Source organism: Dicentrarchus labrax, unplaced genomic scaffold (assembly GCF_905237075.1).
Source record: "Dicentrarchus labrax unplaced genomic scaffold, dlabrax2021, whole genome shotgun sequence".
Taxonomy (NCBI): domain Eukaryota; kingdom Metazoa; phylum Chordata; class Actinopteri; family Moronidae; genus Dicentrarchus; species Dicentrarchus labrax.
This window is the reverse complement of record NW_026136705.1, coordinates 12067756-12089140: the sequence shown is the minus strand read 5'-3', so window position 1 is coordinate 12089140 and position 21385 is coordinate 12067756. Positions and strand designations below refer to the sequence as shown.

Sequence of the window (21385 nt, the reverse complement as noted above, 5' to 3'; positions counted from 1 at the left end):
TCAAAGTGCTTATAGTGGATGCTAATTTGTTTCTTACCCTGTTTCTTTTATATGTTTCTAGGACTATCTGCCCATTTTGTGAATAGACTTTATTAGTACACAGTATTAATGATGCTACATTTTTCAGACCCACTTTATGATCTGGAAAGCTGTGATTTAAGTCAAGGTGGACTAGGTTAATGGACCAGCAATTAAATGATGCTGGTGATGTATTTAATTTTCCTGCGTGGCACAGTATAACTCATGTTGGTTTCAGTGGAAATAAACTTGTCTCGTCTCATTTCATTGTACAGCTTTTTACCTGTTTTTGGACCAACCAGGCAGTGGGTGCCATTCAGTCCTTCACCGATTAGCAAAGCCAATCTATCAGCCGTATAAAAGAAAAGATCTGAGACCCCAGATGCTCGAGAGATGTCATGTGCAGTACATTAAGTTAGTGGTTCATTAGTATAAGATGTAGATTTCAGAGTAGTTTGAAAGAGTATTTTTTCATAGCCCCTAAAAACCCCAATGTGACATGGAGGGTTCAGCTCATTAACAAAACTAGACAGTGTGAAAGTTTTAATAGCAGAGCTGCTGTTGCTTCTGGGTTTGTCTTGAAATGTCTTGTTAGCAATATACTTTATAGGATACTAAACATAAAAAATGAACAAGAATGTAACCTATCTGTACAAAGTGATGCTCATAATTTATTGCTTCCTGGCATGGAGCCTGTGTTCCTTTGGGAGACAAATTTGATGGAGCGGTGACTCATCGTCTCGCATAGTGGACAACAGTTTGTTTGTACTCGAGTGATGGATATATTTTCTCTCCATAAATGACTTTACGTATAATAAGTTGGAGCGCATGACGTCATCATGACTTTTAAATAATTAATTATGATAATTTGGATTATTTGTTAGCATCCTTTTTTATTTCTGGTCGTTATGATGGATTTTAATACAAAATGCGTCTGTTTCATAGTGAAATTCCTTTTGGTGAAATTTTTTCCGTATTAAAAGTTTCCATTTCAGCTCATTGCTCCAGCTGTTGAGACTACTGTGAAATCCAACTTTTTTGATTGCAATCACGGTTCAGGTCAACCAGACTTTTCACAGCATATTTAAGGCAAATTGCATATTTTAAATTGATTTTCTCCTGAATTTTATGTTAAGACACTCCCATACTAAAACTTCAACTCAACAACAAGCAGACCATCCTGGCCTAAAGCAGCCCACCAAGCATTTCAAAAACGTAATTGTTCCAACAATCAGACACCAGTGAGGTGGCTAAAAGTGGTTTAGAAAATGAATCAAGTGAGCAATCAGCAGGTTAATCATATAACAATTACTGCCATGCAAACAAGTGAACATGCTGTTAACCATGAATAATACCGTCAGCCCCGGGGCCAATTAGCAGGGATGCATCATCACTTCAAATGCGATTTCTCAGGTGATAAATTAGACACCACCAGCCTGATTTTGACATAAGCTGAAGGGATAATGCAGTTTAGCACAGGGGCCAGTGTGGCCTGGCTCCATGAGCCCTTATGGGACCTCATTGTTCATTTTCATCTGCTGGTTCAAGCCCCTAAGAGTACTGTATTATCTCATATACCTGGTCTACCCGCTTCAGTGCATCTAGAGCACCATATGGTCCACAGCAAATTCCTATGTTCTTTCTCCAGCAGCACAGTATTGCATGCTGTATCCATTGCATGCTTTGCCATGCCACACTCATTTGTATTCCCATAGCATCCTCATAGCAGTAGGCTACTATTCTGACCCGCAATATCATTCCCTGCGCACAACTAAGCTGTGTCAACGTCACTGTGAGGTGATTGGCTAAACATGTGTCCATGCAGGCTACTAGAAGGAAGACAGCTTTGTGCTTCTTCACTGTCATATTAAGTATAATCTAACTTCAACAGCCCTGTTCTTATGTTCATCTAAAAGATAGGAATCACTCTCCTTTACTGCAGAGTGATAATTGACTGTTCTACTTTATAATACTTTATAAAACTAGTTCATACTTTCTTACTTTCAGCTGTAGAAATGTTAACAGTCAAAGATATGACATAATAAAACTGGGTTCTACATTTTTGTGAGTGGATCAGCTTTAAATTTTGAGAAGAAAAATGATGAAACTGGTTATAGAGTTGCATGCAACATTTGCTTATTTATTTGTGCAAATCTCTAACATAAAATAAACATAGGTCAATGACATGTCTCCTTTTGGTCCACTACAATGCATTGATACATACTCTCAGCACTGATGCATCCTCCCCACTATACACCCATAGGGTTGTTCTCAGCTAGTATAGGGAAGTACCAAGAACACGAATACTTGCAGACACATTGTATACATACAGTACATGCCAATTGCAAATGTGAAATTACAATTCAATTCAAAATGTGAAAAAAAAGATCTAGTGAAAAATTCAACAAAACGATCAATCCCTTCCTTCTGGTGCCAACTTCCTCTCATTGTAAGCCAGTTTGGTTACCCCTCCTAATGGGCAAAGACTTTGTTCCAGCTGTAATCATAATCCATTGAGGAGATGCAGAACTTGTCACAGACTGAACAGAGATATTAATTTCCCCTCCATGTGGGGCCCTGCTCTGCTGGCCATGTAATGCTATCAGCTTTGAAGGAATCTTGTCTGGTTAAGCCCTTTACAAACGTTCTGTTTGACATCTATTTTCTTGCTTAGACTATTTGCACTGGTGGCGCAGGAAGGGAACTGCAGAACGCATTACAGCAGAGAGCAACTATCTTTAGCTTAGATGCCTCTGTCGGTGTCACTGTGTTAAATGTATGGGTGACAGATATAAGTGAAAAATAGATAATGTTCATGTTCATACATTAACACAAAGGCAAACATTTTTAACACTTGATATATGTATTTTTCTGAGGATAGTGAGTGGAAACAGCAGAATTGTTTTGTCTGCAATACAGTTGAGTTTAAACCTCGAGGATGTGAATGCTGCTTTTTGAATATGAACCACTGGGCCCTTACAATAAGCAACATTAATTGTATTGTGATTGTATTGTTTATTATTTCTTCTTCTCATCCTGTTTTCTTGAGAAAACAATGACTTATTTTCTTGCTCCTAGCCCTTAAGGTTACAATGTATCTTAGACAAAGCACAGTGACATTATTAGCAGTGGTTCTAGGGCTGTTTATTTAATGATGATGCAAAAACTGCATTAGCAGAGAATTACTTGAGCCTGACACAGTTTTTCCTCTAATCATGTTTTTCTCCCATTTCCACATGACATTTTGTAACCCCCGACAACAGCATAAAAGAAGACTTATCTTTCTTATATTTATTGTCCATACAGTATGTGCCCTATTTCCTTTACTTCCATTATGTGGAATACTGTTTTCTGAAATGTTATTATAAACCAGGATCAGCTTTGTCACTGAAAAGGGCTAACATAATGTTAGGAATCAACAGGGAAGATCTGCAGTCTGAATTGTGCAGGCATTGAGCTGCAAACAGCGTAACAAGGCCTGAGGTAATACATGAGCACAGGTGGTGAGTGCTAGAAAAGGTATTGCTCTTCACTGGGAATCCTTGATGAACCCTGACAGATTTCACCTACAAGGCAGACACCCTGTCCCCGGCTAAACAGCTGCTTTCCAGTTGTTGTCTTTTTTTTTATTAATTATGCCTGTAGTGACTTGTATGCAGATCTGCACTAGTTTTGTGTTCTCTGACTCTAATTGTAAGAGTCACACTGATTTACATGATTATTCCATTTATCTGATCAGATCTTCCTCCCAGTGGCTTAATGAATGTTATTTCAGGGACAATTGCCTTATTACATTACGTTTATAATAATAATTTGTGATTTCAGTATGGAAACATATCTGAGGTAATTTCTCAGTTGCACTCTATTACAATTAATTTGAGAACTGATTGTGATCTGCCATTGAAAATATTCTGTGAACTTGAAGGGCTTTTGGTGCACACCTCCACCAAGGTGTTCTGTTTGTCCAAGACCAGGGCTAGTCAAGACCCAGTCAAGGACGAGTCCAAATGAGAGAGACAGAGTCAATATTGAGACAGAAAAAAAAAAATGCTTTTGCCATTGCCAATGACTGACCAATATCAATGCCCATTCTAGATTCAATTCAATTCACTTTTATTTATATTGCGCCAATTCATAACAGAAGTTATCTCAGGACACTTTTCAAATAGAGCAGGTCTAGACTGTACTCCTTATAAAATTATTGACAGAGACCCAATAGTTCCCACCATGAGCAAGCACTTGGCGACGGCGGCAAGGAAAAACTTCCTTTTAAGAGGCAGAAACCTCAGACAGAGCCCGGGTCTAGGTGGGTGGCCGTCTGCCTTGGGCAGTTAGGAAGAGGGAGAGGGGTAAAGACAGAAGGACAGAGACAAAGGTGCACAGCAACAACAGTAGCAACAACTACAGTAATAGAAGTGACTGATGGTGATAGATGGGTTTTGAATTAATCCAATACCTGTTTTCTGAACAAGTGTGCTTCATCAGTGGGTTTTTATTAAGGAGAAAGTTACTTCAGAAAAAAACCCATATTGCTGGACTCAGCCGAGATATTCAAGGATATTTGGCGAGACCAACGGCCAAGTCCGAGTGCAAATACTAACAAGTCCAAAACAAGTCTGAGACAATAGAAAAAATGTCTCGAGAACAAGTCCAGGCTACAGCTGCTGTTTTGTCTCAGCAACCACCCATTCACTTTTAATCATGGCAGGTTCGTGCATGCACGACACATTTTGCCATATACACAGGTGTTACAATTGACCTATCTCGCAAATTAAACAAAAGTAAAAAATAATTTATGTATCCACCCTGTGATTCAGACTTGCTCCAGATTTTAATGGGCTCTTCTTTGGCCCATGCTACACCCTTCCACCAACTTTCATGAAAATTGGGCAAGTAGTTTTTCCATAAACTGTATTGAAAATATATCCTCCTTGGCAGAGGAAATAATAGTATGCTCCCTATAAAGTATGGTCTTTTTTTAATAGTAAGGGTTATTGTGCCAACACTGTTCATTGAGCTCCACTGATATCAGTGTCTGGGAACACACTCCATTCATTTCTATATTGTATACTCTAAAGATTTGATAAATGCATATCAAATATTGTAGATTCAGCACTATAGAGAATTATCCAGCTGTGCTCCGTGTGTGCAAACATGCTCAACTGAGTAAGCATTATAGATCTTACCCATTAGCAACTTGACAGGTGAGAACTGTTGATGGCTTACAGTAATATTGAATCAAGGTGTTATCCAAATCGGCTTTATTCAGGCACAGAGGGGACTGTTCGACCCATCTAACAATACAACCTCTCTTTTACATGTGAAAGGTAGAAGGAATAATGGGTTGAAATAGATAATGCAGGCCAGGGAGCAGTCTTATATGAGGCCATTCCCTCAGCAGCAAGCCATCATGATTTAATGGAAGCCAAGGCAGGCATGTTGCTGGGTTTAAACATTGTAGTACCTGCAAGCACTTACAGGAATTTGCACTTCTCTGCTGTTTGGGTTATTGTTTTATCAGTCGTTGCGCAGCCTTGACGAGGGCTTAAGCCCTTGAAAAGCCTCGCCTTGTCAAATACCAAGTCATATTTACTGTCACATGCACTGTATTGTCACCACCTAGACCACATTCTCGTGTTTGCAGTTTACATGTTATTTTCGGAAAGGTTTGAGCTCCCTTAGAACATCAAATCACAAATGTTTAAGGGCTGTGACAGTGTTTTGCTTTTAACCACTTTGGCCTCATTTTGGAAACAAGATTTCTGTTATTCCCTCTGTACTGTCATGTACATTACGCATGCAGCATGAAAACTCTAAATCTATCTCTGTAAAAATAACTCCATCTGGAATAATTTTTTTATTAATTTCTTTATGCTAATAAAGGATTCCTGTGCATTTTAGGATGTCGTACAGTTTTCCACCCCTGTAAACGTGCAGTCAAAAGGAGAGTAAGCTTTTTCGAAGCAGATCTTGGCGAAACCAGCAAGCGATTGGACCTTATTCCTTAGATTCCTGCCAAGTTTAGCACTAATAGAAACATTTATCAAGCCACTTCACCTTAAATTCAGTGGAGATTAAATATGTTTAGCTTTGATTAAACTGGACCATCAGGGCCAGTTGGGCTGTTTCATTCTACAGTTTTATAGTTCCTTTCAGCACCTGTGAACGGTATACTTACACTCAACATTAGTCAGCCAAACCTTGGCACAGCAAGATGACAGTGACAGCATAGAATTTATCTTTCTTCTGCCCTAAAAACAGCAACAGAGGCTCATTGTCATGTGGCGCTGTATTCATAATGGACCACTGTACTCTCATTACATGTCTGTGAGGAACAAACCTAAATCTTGACAAATTATCACTGGCGAAACATAATAGTGATGGGCCCCAGTGGAAACAATTTTTGCCTGGCAGCCCAATACATTGATCATTTGGCAGTGATGAGGCCTAATGATCATAATAACGCATGCCCACAGTCCCAAAACGCAGAAATTGTCCTCACTCATTAGATCCACCTGTGTTCCTTGTGTAGAGCATCATCTACAACAATGGTTCCTGACATTTTTTGTCAGACGTGCCCATCCGACTGTCACAAGAACTCAAATCTGTCAACTCAACTGTAATCTGTTTCCATTCCACCCATTACTTTTAGCTAACTATATCAACTGTTTATCCATTACCTAACCATTTCAACTCCTTATCCATAACTTGTTTTATCCCTGTTTGGGAATCACTCATCTACTAGTCACTTTTTAATTCAACTCCAGCTTTTGTTAGTGCTCTTATTTGCTGACTGATGGTTTCAATTAAGCAGAAGCTCTAAGTAGTACCTGTTTTTTAAATATATTCTGCTTTTTAATCTGTGTTTCGACACAATTAAAAGTTGTGATACACAATGAAGCTTCTAATTCCTTCTGCTTCAATTATAAAAAAAGGATTTTCTTTTACTGTTATGTTAATGCGAAAAAATGACATACAATACAATAAAGTGCTTCCCACCAATATTTCAAAACAATAGTGTGAGCAGTTTGACATTTTTTTCAGGTATGTAGTTAAATTATAGACCACAAAGATCACTGGTAGATGCTCAGTGCATGACCGTCACATCAAACCAAATGTGACAGGATTTAAGGCTATTTTTAGTTGAACAGCCACTTGGATTACATGGCTATAGAGCTGTGTCCTAAATTCAACAATTACTGCAGTCGACAGTGTTTATTGGCTGATGAGGGTTCTTTTTGTTTTTAATGTTAGCTGTTCTTTGACATCCTGTGCACCAACTGCACCAGGGGGTATTTCTTTGCATAGAAAACACAACATGAACTTTTGAATATTTCAGTTTCCTTTAGGTCATGACAGCCAGACTATAAAAATAAATGAAAGACCAAATTGTCCCCGACTGACATTCTTCTAGGAGGAAACTAGGCCCTGCCACTTCTTATTTTACCACTGATTATCTTTATTGTTCAACAAATCACTCTGCATAGTCGTCCAGTCAGATTACTCAGCTAATTTGCATTAGAGGCATTTATAGCCTTTTAATTCTGTCAAATGTGATTACTTAACTCATTGCATATGCTTTTTTTCCTGAAGAAAAAAAAAAAAAAAACTGACAGTAGAATTGAAAACAAATGTTAAAAGGCTGGGAAACGTTGAGTGCTTTAGCTCTACTGTCACCTTAGGCAAGCTATTTTTAATTTGCCAACAAAAGCACCATGTCTTTTTTCCCTTCCTTCCTTCATATTCTCTGTTTCAAGCACGATCTGAGCCCCAGGGACCGCTGAGCCCCTCATCTGCATGACAGGTATTGGTAAATCGGGAGCAGAATTGTAGACAGCGGCCAGCAGCCAGTCTTTTAATGCTGGTTTGTCTCATTCTTATAGAAAGGTTTTGTTGACACTTGTAAGAGTTGCTGTCTAGCAGATTTTTCACTGCAGCTCTAATTGGTGTTGTGTTGAGGAGACATGAACGGAATAAATAGAACAGAGATCCTATAGGAAATGTGATAGATGATGGAGTTTATGGACTGACTAATGAGAATAATTAAATCTTTACTGTTTTTATCTTTACTCTTTTTGTTTACTGAGCACATTATTAGAGTTACCAGTATCTGTTCTTTGTCTCTTTAATGAGAACTCATCCTCCCTTTCAACTGCTACAAACTATAATGACCCTCAGTGATGAAACTACACTGGGTTATGACTGAACCTCAAGGCATAGAGAAATCAATGTATTTTCAAAAGATTTATTCATCCGGGACATTTAGAGTGTTAAAGATGACACATACGCAAAGATGATCCCCAGTGAGTGGAAGTGACTTCAATAGGTGGCAATATATGTCAGGAAATTAGCATTGCAATTTTCAGACAGACATTATAAGACAAGGAAATGATACCTCTGACTCCAGAGGGCATCCTGTAGTTTTTATGGGGAACATAAAATCTTTAATGGATAACGATCCAGAATTAGTTTTAACATAAACTCGGTTTGCAAAATGTACAGAGAGAAAGGAAAGGAAAGAGGGAGAGGTGGAAAACAATGATGGCTAATATGATGTGTCAAAAAAGTAGGAAATCAGCTGCCTGCAGTTTTCTTTTTAACTAGCATTTGTCAAGCAACACGAGATCGGTTTAATTTGACACTGTCTGGGACCTGGCCTGCCCTTGAGCTTGACATTTGCTGAAAGCGAGATGAGGGCGGAAATTATGAAAAATAACATTTCAGCTCATTTGCATGAGCCGTACTGTGTTTAATTGGCTATATTCAAATTTTTTTTCCCAAAGTGGCTACTCAAGTAACTCACTTTTGAGTGAATGCATGTAAAATAACTCGGATACTCTCGTATTCAGGCTCACTTGTTTGCTTGAGAAGCATTCAGATCACACATTTTACTCACTGGGATCGTCATGATTTCTGTCTCATGTTACAGAAGTAACCCAGTGTCATATTTTCCAGCCAAAGAGGGATGATAGAAAGTAGATGGATGGAGGCTTTATTTATGGCAACAAGGACACACAGTTACAGGTTAATAATGATGACTGTAAATAACTTTGCATCAATAACACCTCATGGCTCTTGTGTTTATGAAGCAGAATGTCAGTGTGTATTGATTCTTGTCAAATCCTCTCTAGTTGCATTGATTGAAATTGTCAACATGTTTAATACATTAATAAAACAAAGAAGCTGAACAGAGAATAAATAATTTCTGAATTACATTTTCTATAATCCTGGTTTGTCTGTGAGTGCACACAATACCCAGTGGCCACTTCTCCAGTAGGAGCAAGAGAAACATTATTTTTTCAATTCTTGATTTCAGGTTATTGTCAAATCAGATCATTTTGTCCTTGTGGCTTTCTGAGCTTTATTTCCTCCTCTTCAAACCATTGTTCATTGCAGTTTTACAGAGCATGCAGCAGTCGGTAGCTGTTTAATCTGGTGCACAATGGCTTGTGTTGATCCAAAAGGCCACAAGCACAATCACATGATTTGTTAAAATAAAATTTATACCTAAAAATATCTCATAGTTTGGGTCACAAACTGCCAAGAAATCAGGCATGTTAATTCCTCACAAATCTAAGAAATTTTAAAATAACTGGCTGGTTATTCAGAGTTCTTTGGCTCGCAAGCGTCCCTGCCAGTATAAAGACTTACTGGATGTGGATCTTGACTCAACTTGGCGCTCAGCTACAATCAATGCAGAGACAGCTCCTTTAAAGTGGCTTCACCTCAGACCCATCACAAGCGTAGTGTAGAAGTATGGTCACAGGTTGTAGCATTATTAATGCAGCTTCTTATTTGAGCACTAACCTGAAGTGTATCTTTACATCCATTCATTTGTTTACTTCTCTTGTAATGATCAGTGCTCTACAGTAACACAGAGAACACTGATCCCCCCCCCGGGAAAGCGTTTGATCTTCTCTCTGTACGGCAACAATAAAAGGGGGCTGAATCTCACAAAAGCACAATGAAAGCCTTTTAAATACGACACAGCTGCTACACGTGTGTATGCTGGAGTGGCTGTGTAACTGAAGTACCTCAGTCATTTGCAGACGTTTGGCTTCCTTTCCCTCATCTTCCTGGTGATTTTTAGGCTCCGTTCAATGGCAGGCACGGTAATTTCTGAGCGCATGTATTTTTAATGAGAGGTCATTTAATCTTTCTGTAAATTGCCAGGCTGCAACCTTGTCGTAATAATGACCAATAATTACAGTTTTAGCAGAGCAGTCGCTATGCAACATCTAGAGAGTGGCGATATAAGGAGGAGACTGTAATGCTGTATAATGTGTTTGTTCCAAGGTTTTATGTGATGTGTTATCCTGGTAGTGTTTGAGTAGTACACAGTTTGACCAAAGTCTTGGAGCTTGTAAACTGCGTCACGTCTCATGATTACCCAGGGTCCTGTGGGTGTGAGCGCCGACAAAAGCACCCACAATGAATGCAACAGTACATATATGCAGTTTAAATTAATCTAGAGATGTGTAGCTGGGTTATTTCATATTTAATGTATTCAGTTTGAGTTAGACTTAATTATTTAGGTCCAGATCTGTGATGGTAATAGTTATAGGTATAGGTAAGACTGTACAAAAAATATTGGTGTGAGGAAGGGGGCTATACCTCTGATGTTGTGCCTGATGCGAGATTAGTTGTTTGACTCTTCATCACAAATAGACCAATTAAGAGATTCTGAGTCGCATAACCAGGCACGTTAACCAGGTGTGTTTTGGATCAGCAGCCAGAAACTGAGAGAGGACTTCCAGACAGGTGTGCCAAACAGCGCACCGGAAAATACCATTACCCAAGCTAATTATTGTCTGAAAATGGTTTAAGTCTACTGCTCACTGATATGCAGGAGAGAGGAGAACAGCTGTGTGGGCTCTTGTTTTATGCACAAGGTGATTTGGTGATATGCGGAGAGTGATACATGCCTTCATCCAACAGATTACGACCTTGAATCAGAGCTCTCAGCAACATCTTGAAGGCACGGGTCTTTTTTAAACGGTCAACAAAAAACGAGGGTGATACGACTCGTGGCGACAGGCACGTTTGGCACAAAAACTATACAACCCAGCCAACAGCAGTCACATAATTCAAAATTATATTTGTGGATTGCAGGGGCCAAAATACAGCTGACGATCGATGTAAGAATTTTAGCATGTATCTCTCACTCCAGTATGTTTTGATAAGTCGATGCAGGGGGACTTGACGGTTAATTATTTAGCATACTTGCATGAGGCCCGCTGTTTGTTGATGGCAGTGCCTGTCGACCTGTTAACAGAATGCAGCATGAAAGCGGGGGGAAATTTTTGATCTCTTCATTCATGCATAATGTCAGGGGCAATTCTGTACTACAGCTGCCTTCGAATGACCTCAGCGCTTTATCCTCATGATTACTCTGGGTCGACCTCTCTCTCTCCGCCATCCGTGACAGTTGTCCTGTGCGTGAGCCATTACACTGGCACTCCATGGGGACACGTGCACGCTCCTCTCTCTCTCTGTCCTCTGTTTGGGTGAAGCAACCCGCACCGTCACCAGAAAGAGATGTGGATTTTCTTGACGTGGTCTATGCATTGAGTAGGGGGCTGCCCGTACTGGGGTCAGAGCTATGGATCGGCTCTATGTCTCCCTGCAACTTTCTTTATTGGAAGAAAAAGGCACGACGGTGCTGAGTAGAGATCATATTAGTAACACAGCCCCCCCCTTCTCATAAACTTTTCAATCACATTTTGATTTATGTCACTTAATAAAACGGTCTCACAATATGATGCTGTTAGCTACATGCTGCTAGGTATATAAATGTCAGAGTATCATCAATCATTTAAAAATATAAACCAGTCAGGAGTTGGCGGGTTGAGCGGGACGCGGTTGTATAATTGGGGCTTAAATGGATGATTATTTGTTGATCATTTGACGTCACTTCTGCATTTACCTGTTAGGCTATAAACATTTCTACATTCTCTCAAGTCATTTTGAGCTGTGTGCCAGTCTGTTACTACTGCAGCTTCACCGTGACATAATCTCCTTCTCCATCCTCTGTCGTTTCAGGAGTCTATTGTTTAATCTGACATGGCTGCTGCACTTTGGAAGGCTAAATCACTGGACCTGGGCTTGTGGATCTTCCTCCTGCTCCTCAACCTCCTCCCTGCAGCCAGGTACAACAACACACCTTATTTCACCCCTCAGCCTCCCTCTTCCTCTGTTTGCTATTTACCGTCTTCCTGCCTCTCGACCCGTTTCACCCCCGACTCCGTTTCTCCTGTTGTCCTGGTGATGTGTTTTGTATAATACCTGTATTAATCAGGCTCACTGCTGCAGTAGACATTGTAATCAAACCAACACCATTAGAAGCAGAGGTTCATCTATATTGTAAGCAGAGAAAAAGCAGGAAATGTGTTTTTGTTATTACACAGTGAGATGGTCTCAGCTGTGACTGTCAGTTTGGTAAATGAAATAACCAGACCTCTATAATGGTGTTGAACAAATAACTGCCAGGGAAAACTTTAAGCATTGAATGATCAAGGACAGAGTATGTTTTCCATTTGTTCTCCTGCGCCCGTAGATACTTTTTGCACTCAAGGACTCAACTGTGACTTTAACATTTTTGGACGAGGATTAAAAATAGACCCAGTGCCACCTTGTCCTAAATTAGAAGAGCAAAACATGAAGTGAGCTTATCCTCTCATCACAAATGTAGCATCTCCTCTGCACTGGTCTGAATTTCACTGACTGGTGAATTAATTTGCATTGTGCAGCAGCACCACAGCTATGATTGTCCATTCACAGCATTTTCACTCCTGCATCCTGGGCACATTTTCCAGTTTGAGTGCTAAGAGTCAGCAAAAAAAAAAAAAAAGAGAGAGAGAGGCTCCAGGATGTCTAGGAGTCATTCTAATCACACTCCTTGTAATTTCAAACGAAAAGATTGCGCAGGTTGCCATGTTAGCATTGTTGATAAGGTAGGATGTTATGGCAGGGAGACGCAGCAGAGTGTAAATCACTTTAAGATTTTGCACGCTAGGAAAGGCTCACCGAACCTGGAAGAAAGCAGGCTGGGGAAAGAAATCAGAACAGTGTGACAGGGATTAGCCCAGTTTGCTTTGTCATTGTGCCACTTGGCTCTCCTTGCTTATTAGGAGCACACAGCGCTTGTAATTACATATATTAAATACAAATGTGCGGCCAGGAGAAGGTGGCAGCCAAACCTGGCAAGAGATCTTTTACAACAATATGTGTTTTGGCCTTTTCCACTCAAGGACAAAATGTATGTGGTTCACCTGGAACAAACCTGCTGCTGTAAACCCAGTAGACATACAGTAATCTTGTGTACCCCTGGTCCTGGGGCAGTTTTTTATGGTTTGGGCTAGACCTCAATGAAGGGAACTCTCAATGCTACAGTATACAGTGATATTTTAGTGATATTTAGTGGAGTGGACAGAGTGGAGGGGGAGACGTAGAGCTGTCAATTTGCGTCAAAATTAGTCCTCCCTCTTGGACTCATAACCCAGTCAAATCTAAACACACAGACATGACATACATATTTTTAAATTCAGTGTGTCATACACACACCGAGGATATCATTATCTCTGCTAAATCTGCTTAGCAGTCATAGAAAAAAATATGGTCCTCATAACTCCAGAACATGCCTGAGCATCATTAAGTTTTCTAGTTATCCAGTGACATTTATTCTGTACAGGAACAGCTAATAGCTGATTTAGCATACTTTTAATGGCCAAATTGCCAAAATGTAAACAAATATGGGATTAAAAATACATGGCTCAAGTTGTAGTAGACTCAATCTTACAATTCACCCTAAATTTAGTTTCTAGTCATAAGAAGGGCTGCAAAATCTAAAGAAAGTTATATTGGGATTATTTTGACAGATATCATGGTTGCAATATGATTCACAGTTAATAGGAGGGATCATTCTTGCATCCAAATTTTTTGTTTCACTGAAGAAACTATTTAAATAATGATAATGTAACATTTGTTGGGTTCTAAAACATGTTTTCTTACATCTGGAGAACATTGTTTATTTATTTTATTTATTGTTCTTCATTATAATGCGGTTCGTCACACATTTTACCTTTTTATCAAAAAAGTACAGCTTCTGCTCTTTGGATATTGCACTTGGCTATATTTCAATTTCAATCATGTTTCAAATGACCCTAGTCATAAGGGACAAACCCCTGTCAAAACCTTGACTTTCACCTTGATAACTAGAACAAAACGTGAATCGATAATGAATATACTCATAGTTAATTAATTAGTATAAAATTGGATAAGTACTGGTCTGGAAGCCTGACCTTGATTTCACTGATTATACAGTGTGAGGCCATAAAAACAAGGTTATAGATAGAATCATTGGCATTAGTATTCAAGATGTTAATAAATAAAAATATGGAAAATCATTAAATGTTATGAGCACAGGAGGTTAATGATGGAAATGTCTGAAGTGTTGACATATTCAGGGACAGAAAACTGTCATCACACCCGTTCTAGCAGGGCCTAAGCAGTCATCGCAAATTCATTATGCATGGACCTAACACAGCACGTGACAAGGATTTTCACAAATGTTAATCTTTCTGCAATTACTTGAGACATGATGTAGTGCACATATGCAAAGTCCTCGCACAGCAGTCTTTACTTAACACATTTTATTCAGTTGAACTTGTACTCAATGAGGCTTTACCTTAGTCCATTTGAGGGAAGACATGTTGCCTCTGAAGAAATCCAAACCTGAAAATGGAATTTCTCTTGAAATTTGCATCTTTAAGTTAAAGTATATATTAATTGTCCATCAAATTTCAAGTTTCTAGAGTTTAGAAATAATCCTCAGAACATCAGTGGGGCACATGCTAGCAGAATATTTGCGTATCAGCAGAGCTGTTCCTCTCTGAGAGCTGCCACCTCCCCTGATGGCCACTGATGCTATCGGCAGGCTCCAAATCGGCTTTACTACAGTTGAGGCAGAAGACTTTCCTAATGGATTAAGGTGTAACAGACAAATCCTCTATATAAGGGTCTGTCATTCTGCACATCACCAAATTTCCTCATTTCCCGCACACTGAAAGACGGGGCTGATTAAGCTATTATTCCCAGAAATCCAGGTATTACATATGAATGAGAAGGCTGTGTTTATTTCCTTACTGCGAAGGTCTTTCATTCCATCAGCTCGCCTCGCTTCCAACACCCCCCCTTCTACAGTTAACAAGTGTGGACACTCAGGCCGTCTTGTTGTCTATTTTGTTTGTAATCTATTGCCAAGCTGCCGGCTAACGTGGCACATAATCAATAGCTGTAAGGATGAGAGTGCTATATGTACACTTTGCCTATGGATTGGCACTGAAGTTGCCCAGCCTCTGCTCGCTTTCCTCACCCCGCCTCGCATGAATTATTCACAGCATGGCAGAGAAGGGCATCACTTTCAGATGTGACCTGGTCAACAGATAACATTCTGTTTCGGTAGTGTTGTCAAGGTTAATGTGTCACAGGTCTGGACAAAGGTAATGTATTCATGGCTGAGCCACTTTGCTGATTGAATGACCAGACACACAGTTTCAAAAGAAAAGAAAGTCAAAGGTCCACTGGGTGCAAGTAATGTTAGATCCAAAATTGTCAGTAAATGTATGCTTCCCGCTTTAGTTTACTGACAACAACAACAATTTTATGCAGCCATTTTTTCATTTAATAAAAAATCTTTTTTTTTTTCAAGAGGATTTTATTTTATTAGTTGGCCCGTCCGGTGTTGTATCCTTTTACTGGTGCGGGCCACAGTGGACTCAAATCATCTTTCCAATTGAGTCCATGGGCACAGAACAACAAGACAGGCCATGTATCTGTTATATTGATAAATAGCATTGGAGAATTGCATGCTCAAACAATTAGTGAAATACAGTAGGTCACAGTGGTACCAGAAACTAGCTCTGTAATATCTAATGGATGCCTAAAGAGCAACTTACAGGCTGCAGACCCCAATGAGTCATTGTGTAGAGAAATTATGTAGAAACTAGATTTTTTTCAAAAATGTATACGTATACAAATATACACACTACAGCAACTTGTAAGAGAACCGGTACTGACATAACATAAGGTAGGTAGATAGGTAGAGCGGTAAAGTTTAACAATAAGAAATGAATGGAACTCAATGCTGGTTTTCACACTTGAGGTTGTAAATTTTGTGCAAATGACACACCACTGACTTATATTTATATCCTACTTGCTTATATTTATGACAAAATAATGACAGAAATGAGTAACTGTGGATATTGTGTCCCTATCCACAGGCAGCATAGCTATACAGCTTACAGACAGGTTGTTTGCTGGGCCTAAGGCATTCTGGGTAAGCACATTAGGAAGCATGTGTTGTGTGTCCAGAAGAAGAGGGTATTAATATCGGTTAGCCGTGCATGCTTCAGCAGCAAGACTGATAACAAACATGTCCTATATAAATGCAAACAATGAATGTGTTCTTATATTTATGAATTGCAGTCAAGACAGTAAGGCACATTCAATACAAAACATAAGAAATTTAACCCAACTTAGTATGTGCATGTAACAAATGTATATGGTCAAAAGAACAAAATACCAGTTGACCCATTAAAACTATAAAGCCCTCAGAGAGTATAAAGCAGTACAATCCTCGATATTTTATTGATAGAAGATGTTTTAATGATCAACTGGCTCTACATCAAAATACACAGAGACCATCATTTTTTCACCCGAGCAAAATAAGCATAAGTAAACAGGGAAAAGAGATTTCATCAAAATCTACCTTAGCAGTATCTCTTTGGCTGAGGATAATATAAATATGAATTATAGGACTGATCTGACTTTGCCTTGATTTATAATAATTGGACTGCGGTGCACTGGTTGAGAATGGCTGTTGTAAAACAAACTCCTGTATTCATTTTTTCAGTAAAAGAAATTAACCTGCAAGTTGCTCTTTAAAATGGATGGTCAGCGTAATTAATTCAACCTTGACCTTGGTTTTCATTTATTAATAAGTGGTTTATATAAAAGGGTAAGATTGGATTTGTTTAACCCGTCTGATAGTTCGTGTTTGCTGGGGTGTAGTGTCTGCAAGCCCCATCAATCTCAGCTATTAAGCTTGTGAATAAAATTATCTCAGCTGATGGGAATGATGTCTAAAACCTTGAAAGTATAACCTAGATTCATTAATAAAGGAATTAATGAAAACAGATTTATTTCTTCAAGTTTAATCCCTTCCCAGTATTGTTAGGTTTTATTGATCTGTTTTCTAATTACCTTGACTTCCTGTCAATATTGTATTCACATAGTGACTGATAGAAGAGCTTGACTGCCTAGAGAAAGTGCAGACAAAGCTATGCTTGTAGCAACAGTAGCGTCGTGTCCTGACATCCAAAATTCAGTAAAAATGTCATTGATCCGTGTCCTAATTACTTTTGAGTTTCAGTCCATTTTCTATTGATACAGTGAGCATCTGGCCAATGATCTTCAAAGTGACCAATTAACGGACAACCCCAGCAGGCATGAATCAAACTGAGGCTGGAATGGATTTCCCAGAAGGTGTCTGCACAGCTGCACACTGAACGCAGACCACTCAGTCCTGGAAATACACAAAATGCTGAACTAATGTCTGAGGCCTCTCACAATGGAGCATCCAGATATTATCAATCCATAAAAATGTTCAATTCAATTGTGTTTTTATTGTTCTGACATAGCTCAAGCAGTATTTTTTGTATGTTGTTTTGATGTTTTTGTGTTGTTGTTTTGGGACAGGGGGTTGTTTTTCTCGAGGAAATCGCTCTGACTCACTTTCCATGAAGCACTGTCTATGAAACTGTGATTTCAGTTCATCCCTATATCGCCAACAGCAACATCCACCCCCGACTCCTTCTGAAGTTGAATCTGTGATATGGATAAACAGTCCATTCAATACAGATGAAAATCCATACACCTAGCTGTGCCTTTGAAAATGTTGCCGAGACTGACTCAAAGTGGAGAGAACAAAGGGTTTGTAATGGCTTTCCATGGAAAGTGTAGGTGTACAATCAAACAAGGAAAATAAATATACTTTTCCATCTGATTTATGGGGGCATTCGTTTTTAAAAGGTTGTTTTATAGTGAAATATATATACACTTCTGTGTTGCTGTTGGCAAATTAACACTCAATTGTGATTAGTTTTATTTAAATCATAACTAATTGCATATCTTACACACCTTTCCTATTGCTGAAAACTCAAAGCAGGCGAGCAGTTCCTTCTAATGCTGACTGCATGAACTTGTTTTTTTTGCTCAGAACTTGCTAGAAGTCATAGACTGAAAAGCAACGGTGGCCAAAAGTGAAATCATTAAATAAAAACACAGAAACTGTGCAGTAATAAAGAATACAATATCACACAAACCAGCTCTACTGAATATTTAACAACTCAAAAATGTGTCCGACTTCTTTGGCAGTTTATCAAATAGCTTTTCGGGGAACAGACTATTTAATAATTCCTGGATGGTTATGATTCTCCAGCTTGAGCTTTTAGAAATCATATGTTGGGCAGAGTCAGGATAGACATTTCTCTCTAGGAAACTAAACCGCAGAATCAAGATAACCACAGTAGCTGTGCACTTAAATGAATTGCTTGTAGTTAAGCTGATTATCATTTTATCTGCAAATGTTTATCAGCTAGTGTATCCCTTTAATATTTTGATTGTTTAATAGATCATAGCTGTGCAACTGTTCACAGATTAAACCTTACAGTATCAATGATGTTAAACTGGTAATAGCTGACTAATAAGTACCTTTGTTAATTTGTGTTACTGTAAATACTGCACAGCGGCGGTTAAAGAGAGAAAAGCGGAGCAAAGTCTGGCACAAGGCTAACACAAAGTAAGCTTAATGAGGCAGCCTTGTGATAAAGCATTTTTTTATTCAAGACTTTGTTAGGAATAAACTGGGAATATTCGTCAGGGATGCAAACAGGTTAAGGGTAAAAGGGGGTTCCAGAAGAAAATGTTGTCAATTTGAATGATTAGATGCATCAATTTAAAGATTTGTTTAACTTAAAAATGTATTATTTACCCCCACATTGTATGAGCAGGTTAAATACAATAGGCATATAGAAACTGCACAAAAGACCACTTCATCCTTAAATCTTATACTAGACGAAACAAGCCGACAGGAGTATGTTGGATAAAATCACTAAATTGTGGTTTATTTATTATTGCAGTCTTCCCCTGAATTTTGAGAGATGGTAATCAATATGAAGGCACAGCGAGCAGAGAAAAGGCATCACTTTCCCCCAATTCTTCCATTCTGAAAATAACATAAGAAGCTGCACAAAACCTTACATTGTTACATCTAGCATTACCTATACTATTGTAGCGTTAAAAATAAAAGACTCCATGGCCACCACGTCCAACACCTTCAACACCTTTCAAAAACCGCGATCAAAATACATGGGAGGATCCCGTGGCTTGCGAGTGATCCTGTTAACTGGCAACTTTCAGCCAAATATTTTAACTAACTGGAGACTTTATTCGAGGAGGCAGGAGGAAGAGTGCTTGGAACCGGAGGGTGAAGTGAGGTAGTTGCAATCTGAAACAACAAATTTTACACAATGCTCCTTAAGCGTAAAAGTAAAGCATTCAAGGCAAAATACAATGTATCTGGCATTACTCCTCTTTTTTTATTACTAATCCATTCTTCAGTATGCCAGGATAGTCTCAGAGGAAAAAGAGAAATCACAAGGTATTTATTTGTTATCCCCCTCACAGACTGCATGAAAACATACTGCACAATGTCCTAAAAGACAAAGACAAAAAGAATGTTTCAATCATTCATATTATGTTTATCCAAATAACGTTTAATTTTATGAATTAACTTTTATGAATGTACAATCTTCCAAACATAAACTCTGGATGGTTTCAATGCCCAGCCTGTTAAATCAGTGACTGTAACATTTAATAATGTCATGTTATCATAATGGCAGAACACTAGTAGGAAAAGATTCATTACACTGGTTTTGGGACATTCTTGGCACTTAAACCCATCGACCAAGGACAAAAGATGATGCAGCAGACATAAAATCTGGGAGCTTGAGTCATTTTGGTTCTACAGTTGGCAGCAGTCCAGTAATTAGCTATGGGTGAATATTTGTCTTTTATGGATTGCTTTTAAAATTACTTAACAACTGTATAAATTGGCAAGATAAACAGTTTAATATCTACATTATGGCCTCAGCATTTTTTTCATTTGGTGTACTTTGACTTAGGCCAAGTGTGTTCATATATGCTTAACTCTTCAAGCAGTACAGCGAAAGCTATTGTTCTTTAGGCCTACTACCTGTTACTGACTAATGGGTACCAGCAGTGCAGCTGTTACATCGCACTGTGATAGCGCTTCCTTCACAGTTTTTGTTGTACCTGTAGCTCAAGCACCTTCTTCTGAGGTGTCACAAGTGGAGGTGTGATGTGTGCCACCGAATTATCATATGGTGACACATGGGTAGAGCATGCAGAAAGAGGGGGCAGACTGATCCGTAATGATAACCGTTTTCACATTGATATCAATGCTACATGTATTTGGTCAATATTGCGATTGATATGCCCAAAGAGCTGAAGGCAATATATATGCAACAGAAGAGAGTATGAAGCAGCTACATTCGGTGAAACATCACAAACGTCATCAACACGCCCACATGCTCGCTGTTAATCTTTCCTGACAATTACCTGTTCTTCCCACATGGCCTCAAACGGACATTACAAGGACTTCGAACTGGGCAGCTGGCAGGTTAAAATCTGTTTAATGTCCGGTCCAACTGATTTGAAAAATTACATTCACACATACAGCTCATCCGGGAAATGTCTGGAAAGGTTCAGGGTAGCAGTGCATGTGTGAATACCGCTTAGGTGTCTCTCTGAAATAGTTAACACAGCAGTTTTCTTGGGTTACAAGCCTCTAGGCCCCTACCTTCCTTACTGGCTCTGGAGAGACCTGCGTGAACTATGATAAGTGATGTCATTTCAATCAGGGTCAGTTGGGGTTCAAGTCTCCAAGTCTGAAAATGATAATAACTTAAAAGGTTCGAGTTAGAAAGAAGTCAGCTTACCAGACCTGTGTAGCCTGCTCCTCATCTGAGGCTAGAAGCTTGAGGCTACATTAACACAATGCACCCGAACCTCTGACTGGACAGTGGGCAGTGGATGGCACTGTGGTTAATGTAGGGTGCCAAGTTTTGACAAGAAAGAAGAATGTGTGGAATAAAAAAGACTATCTCTGGTTCTGCTGCATTGATTTTGATCCTTTTGTCTTTTAACTGTCCATAAAATGATTCTTTTAAAGAACGAACCTACTATTACGTCTAGCATTCAGCCATTTCTACTAGAGCTCAATCGA

At 39.0% G+C, this 21385-nt stretch overlaps 1 protein-coding gene across 3 annotated transcripts in view; it reads left to right on the top strand.

The window, feature by feature from the left end:
• Positions 1–21385, top strand: part of gabra3 (gamma-aminobutyric acid type A receptor subunit alpha3) — an 85412-nt gene that overhangs the window by 13822 nt on the left and 50205 nt on the right. For 2 of the 3 annotated variants that reach the window (XM_051401944.1, XM_051401946.1), the window contains exon 2: positions 12061–12167. In XM_051401944.1, the coding sequence (XP_051257904.1) occupies positions 12082–12167 (86 nt within the window). In that variant the 5' untranslated portion in view covers positions 12061–12081. Of the gene's footprint in view, positions 1–10061; positions 10131–12060; positions 12168–21385 lie in introns of those variants that run through there. The other variant, XM_051401945.1, reaches the window with a different exon arrangement.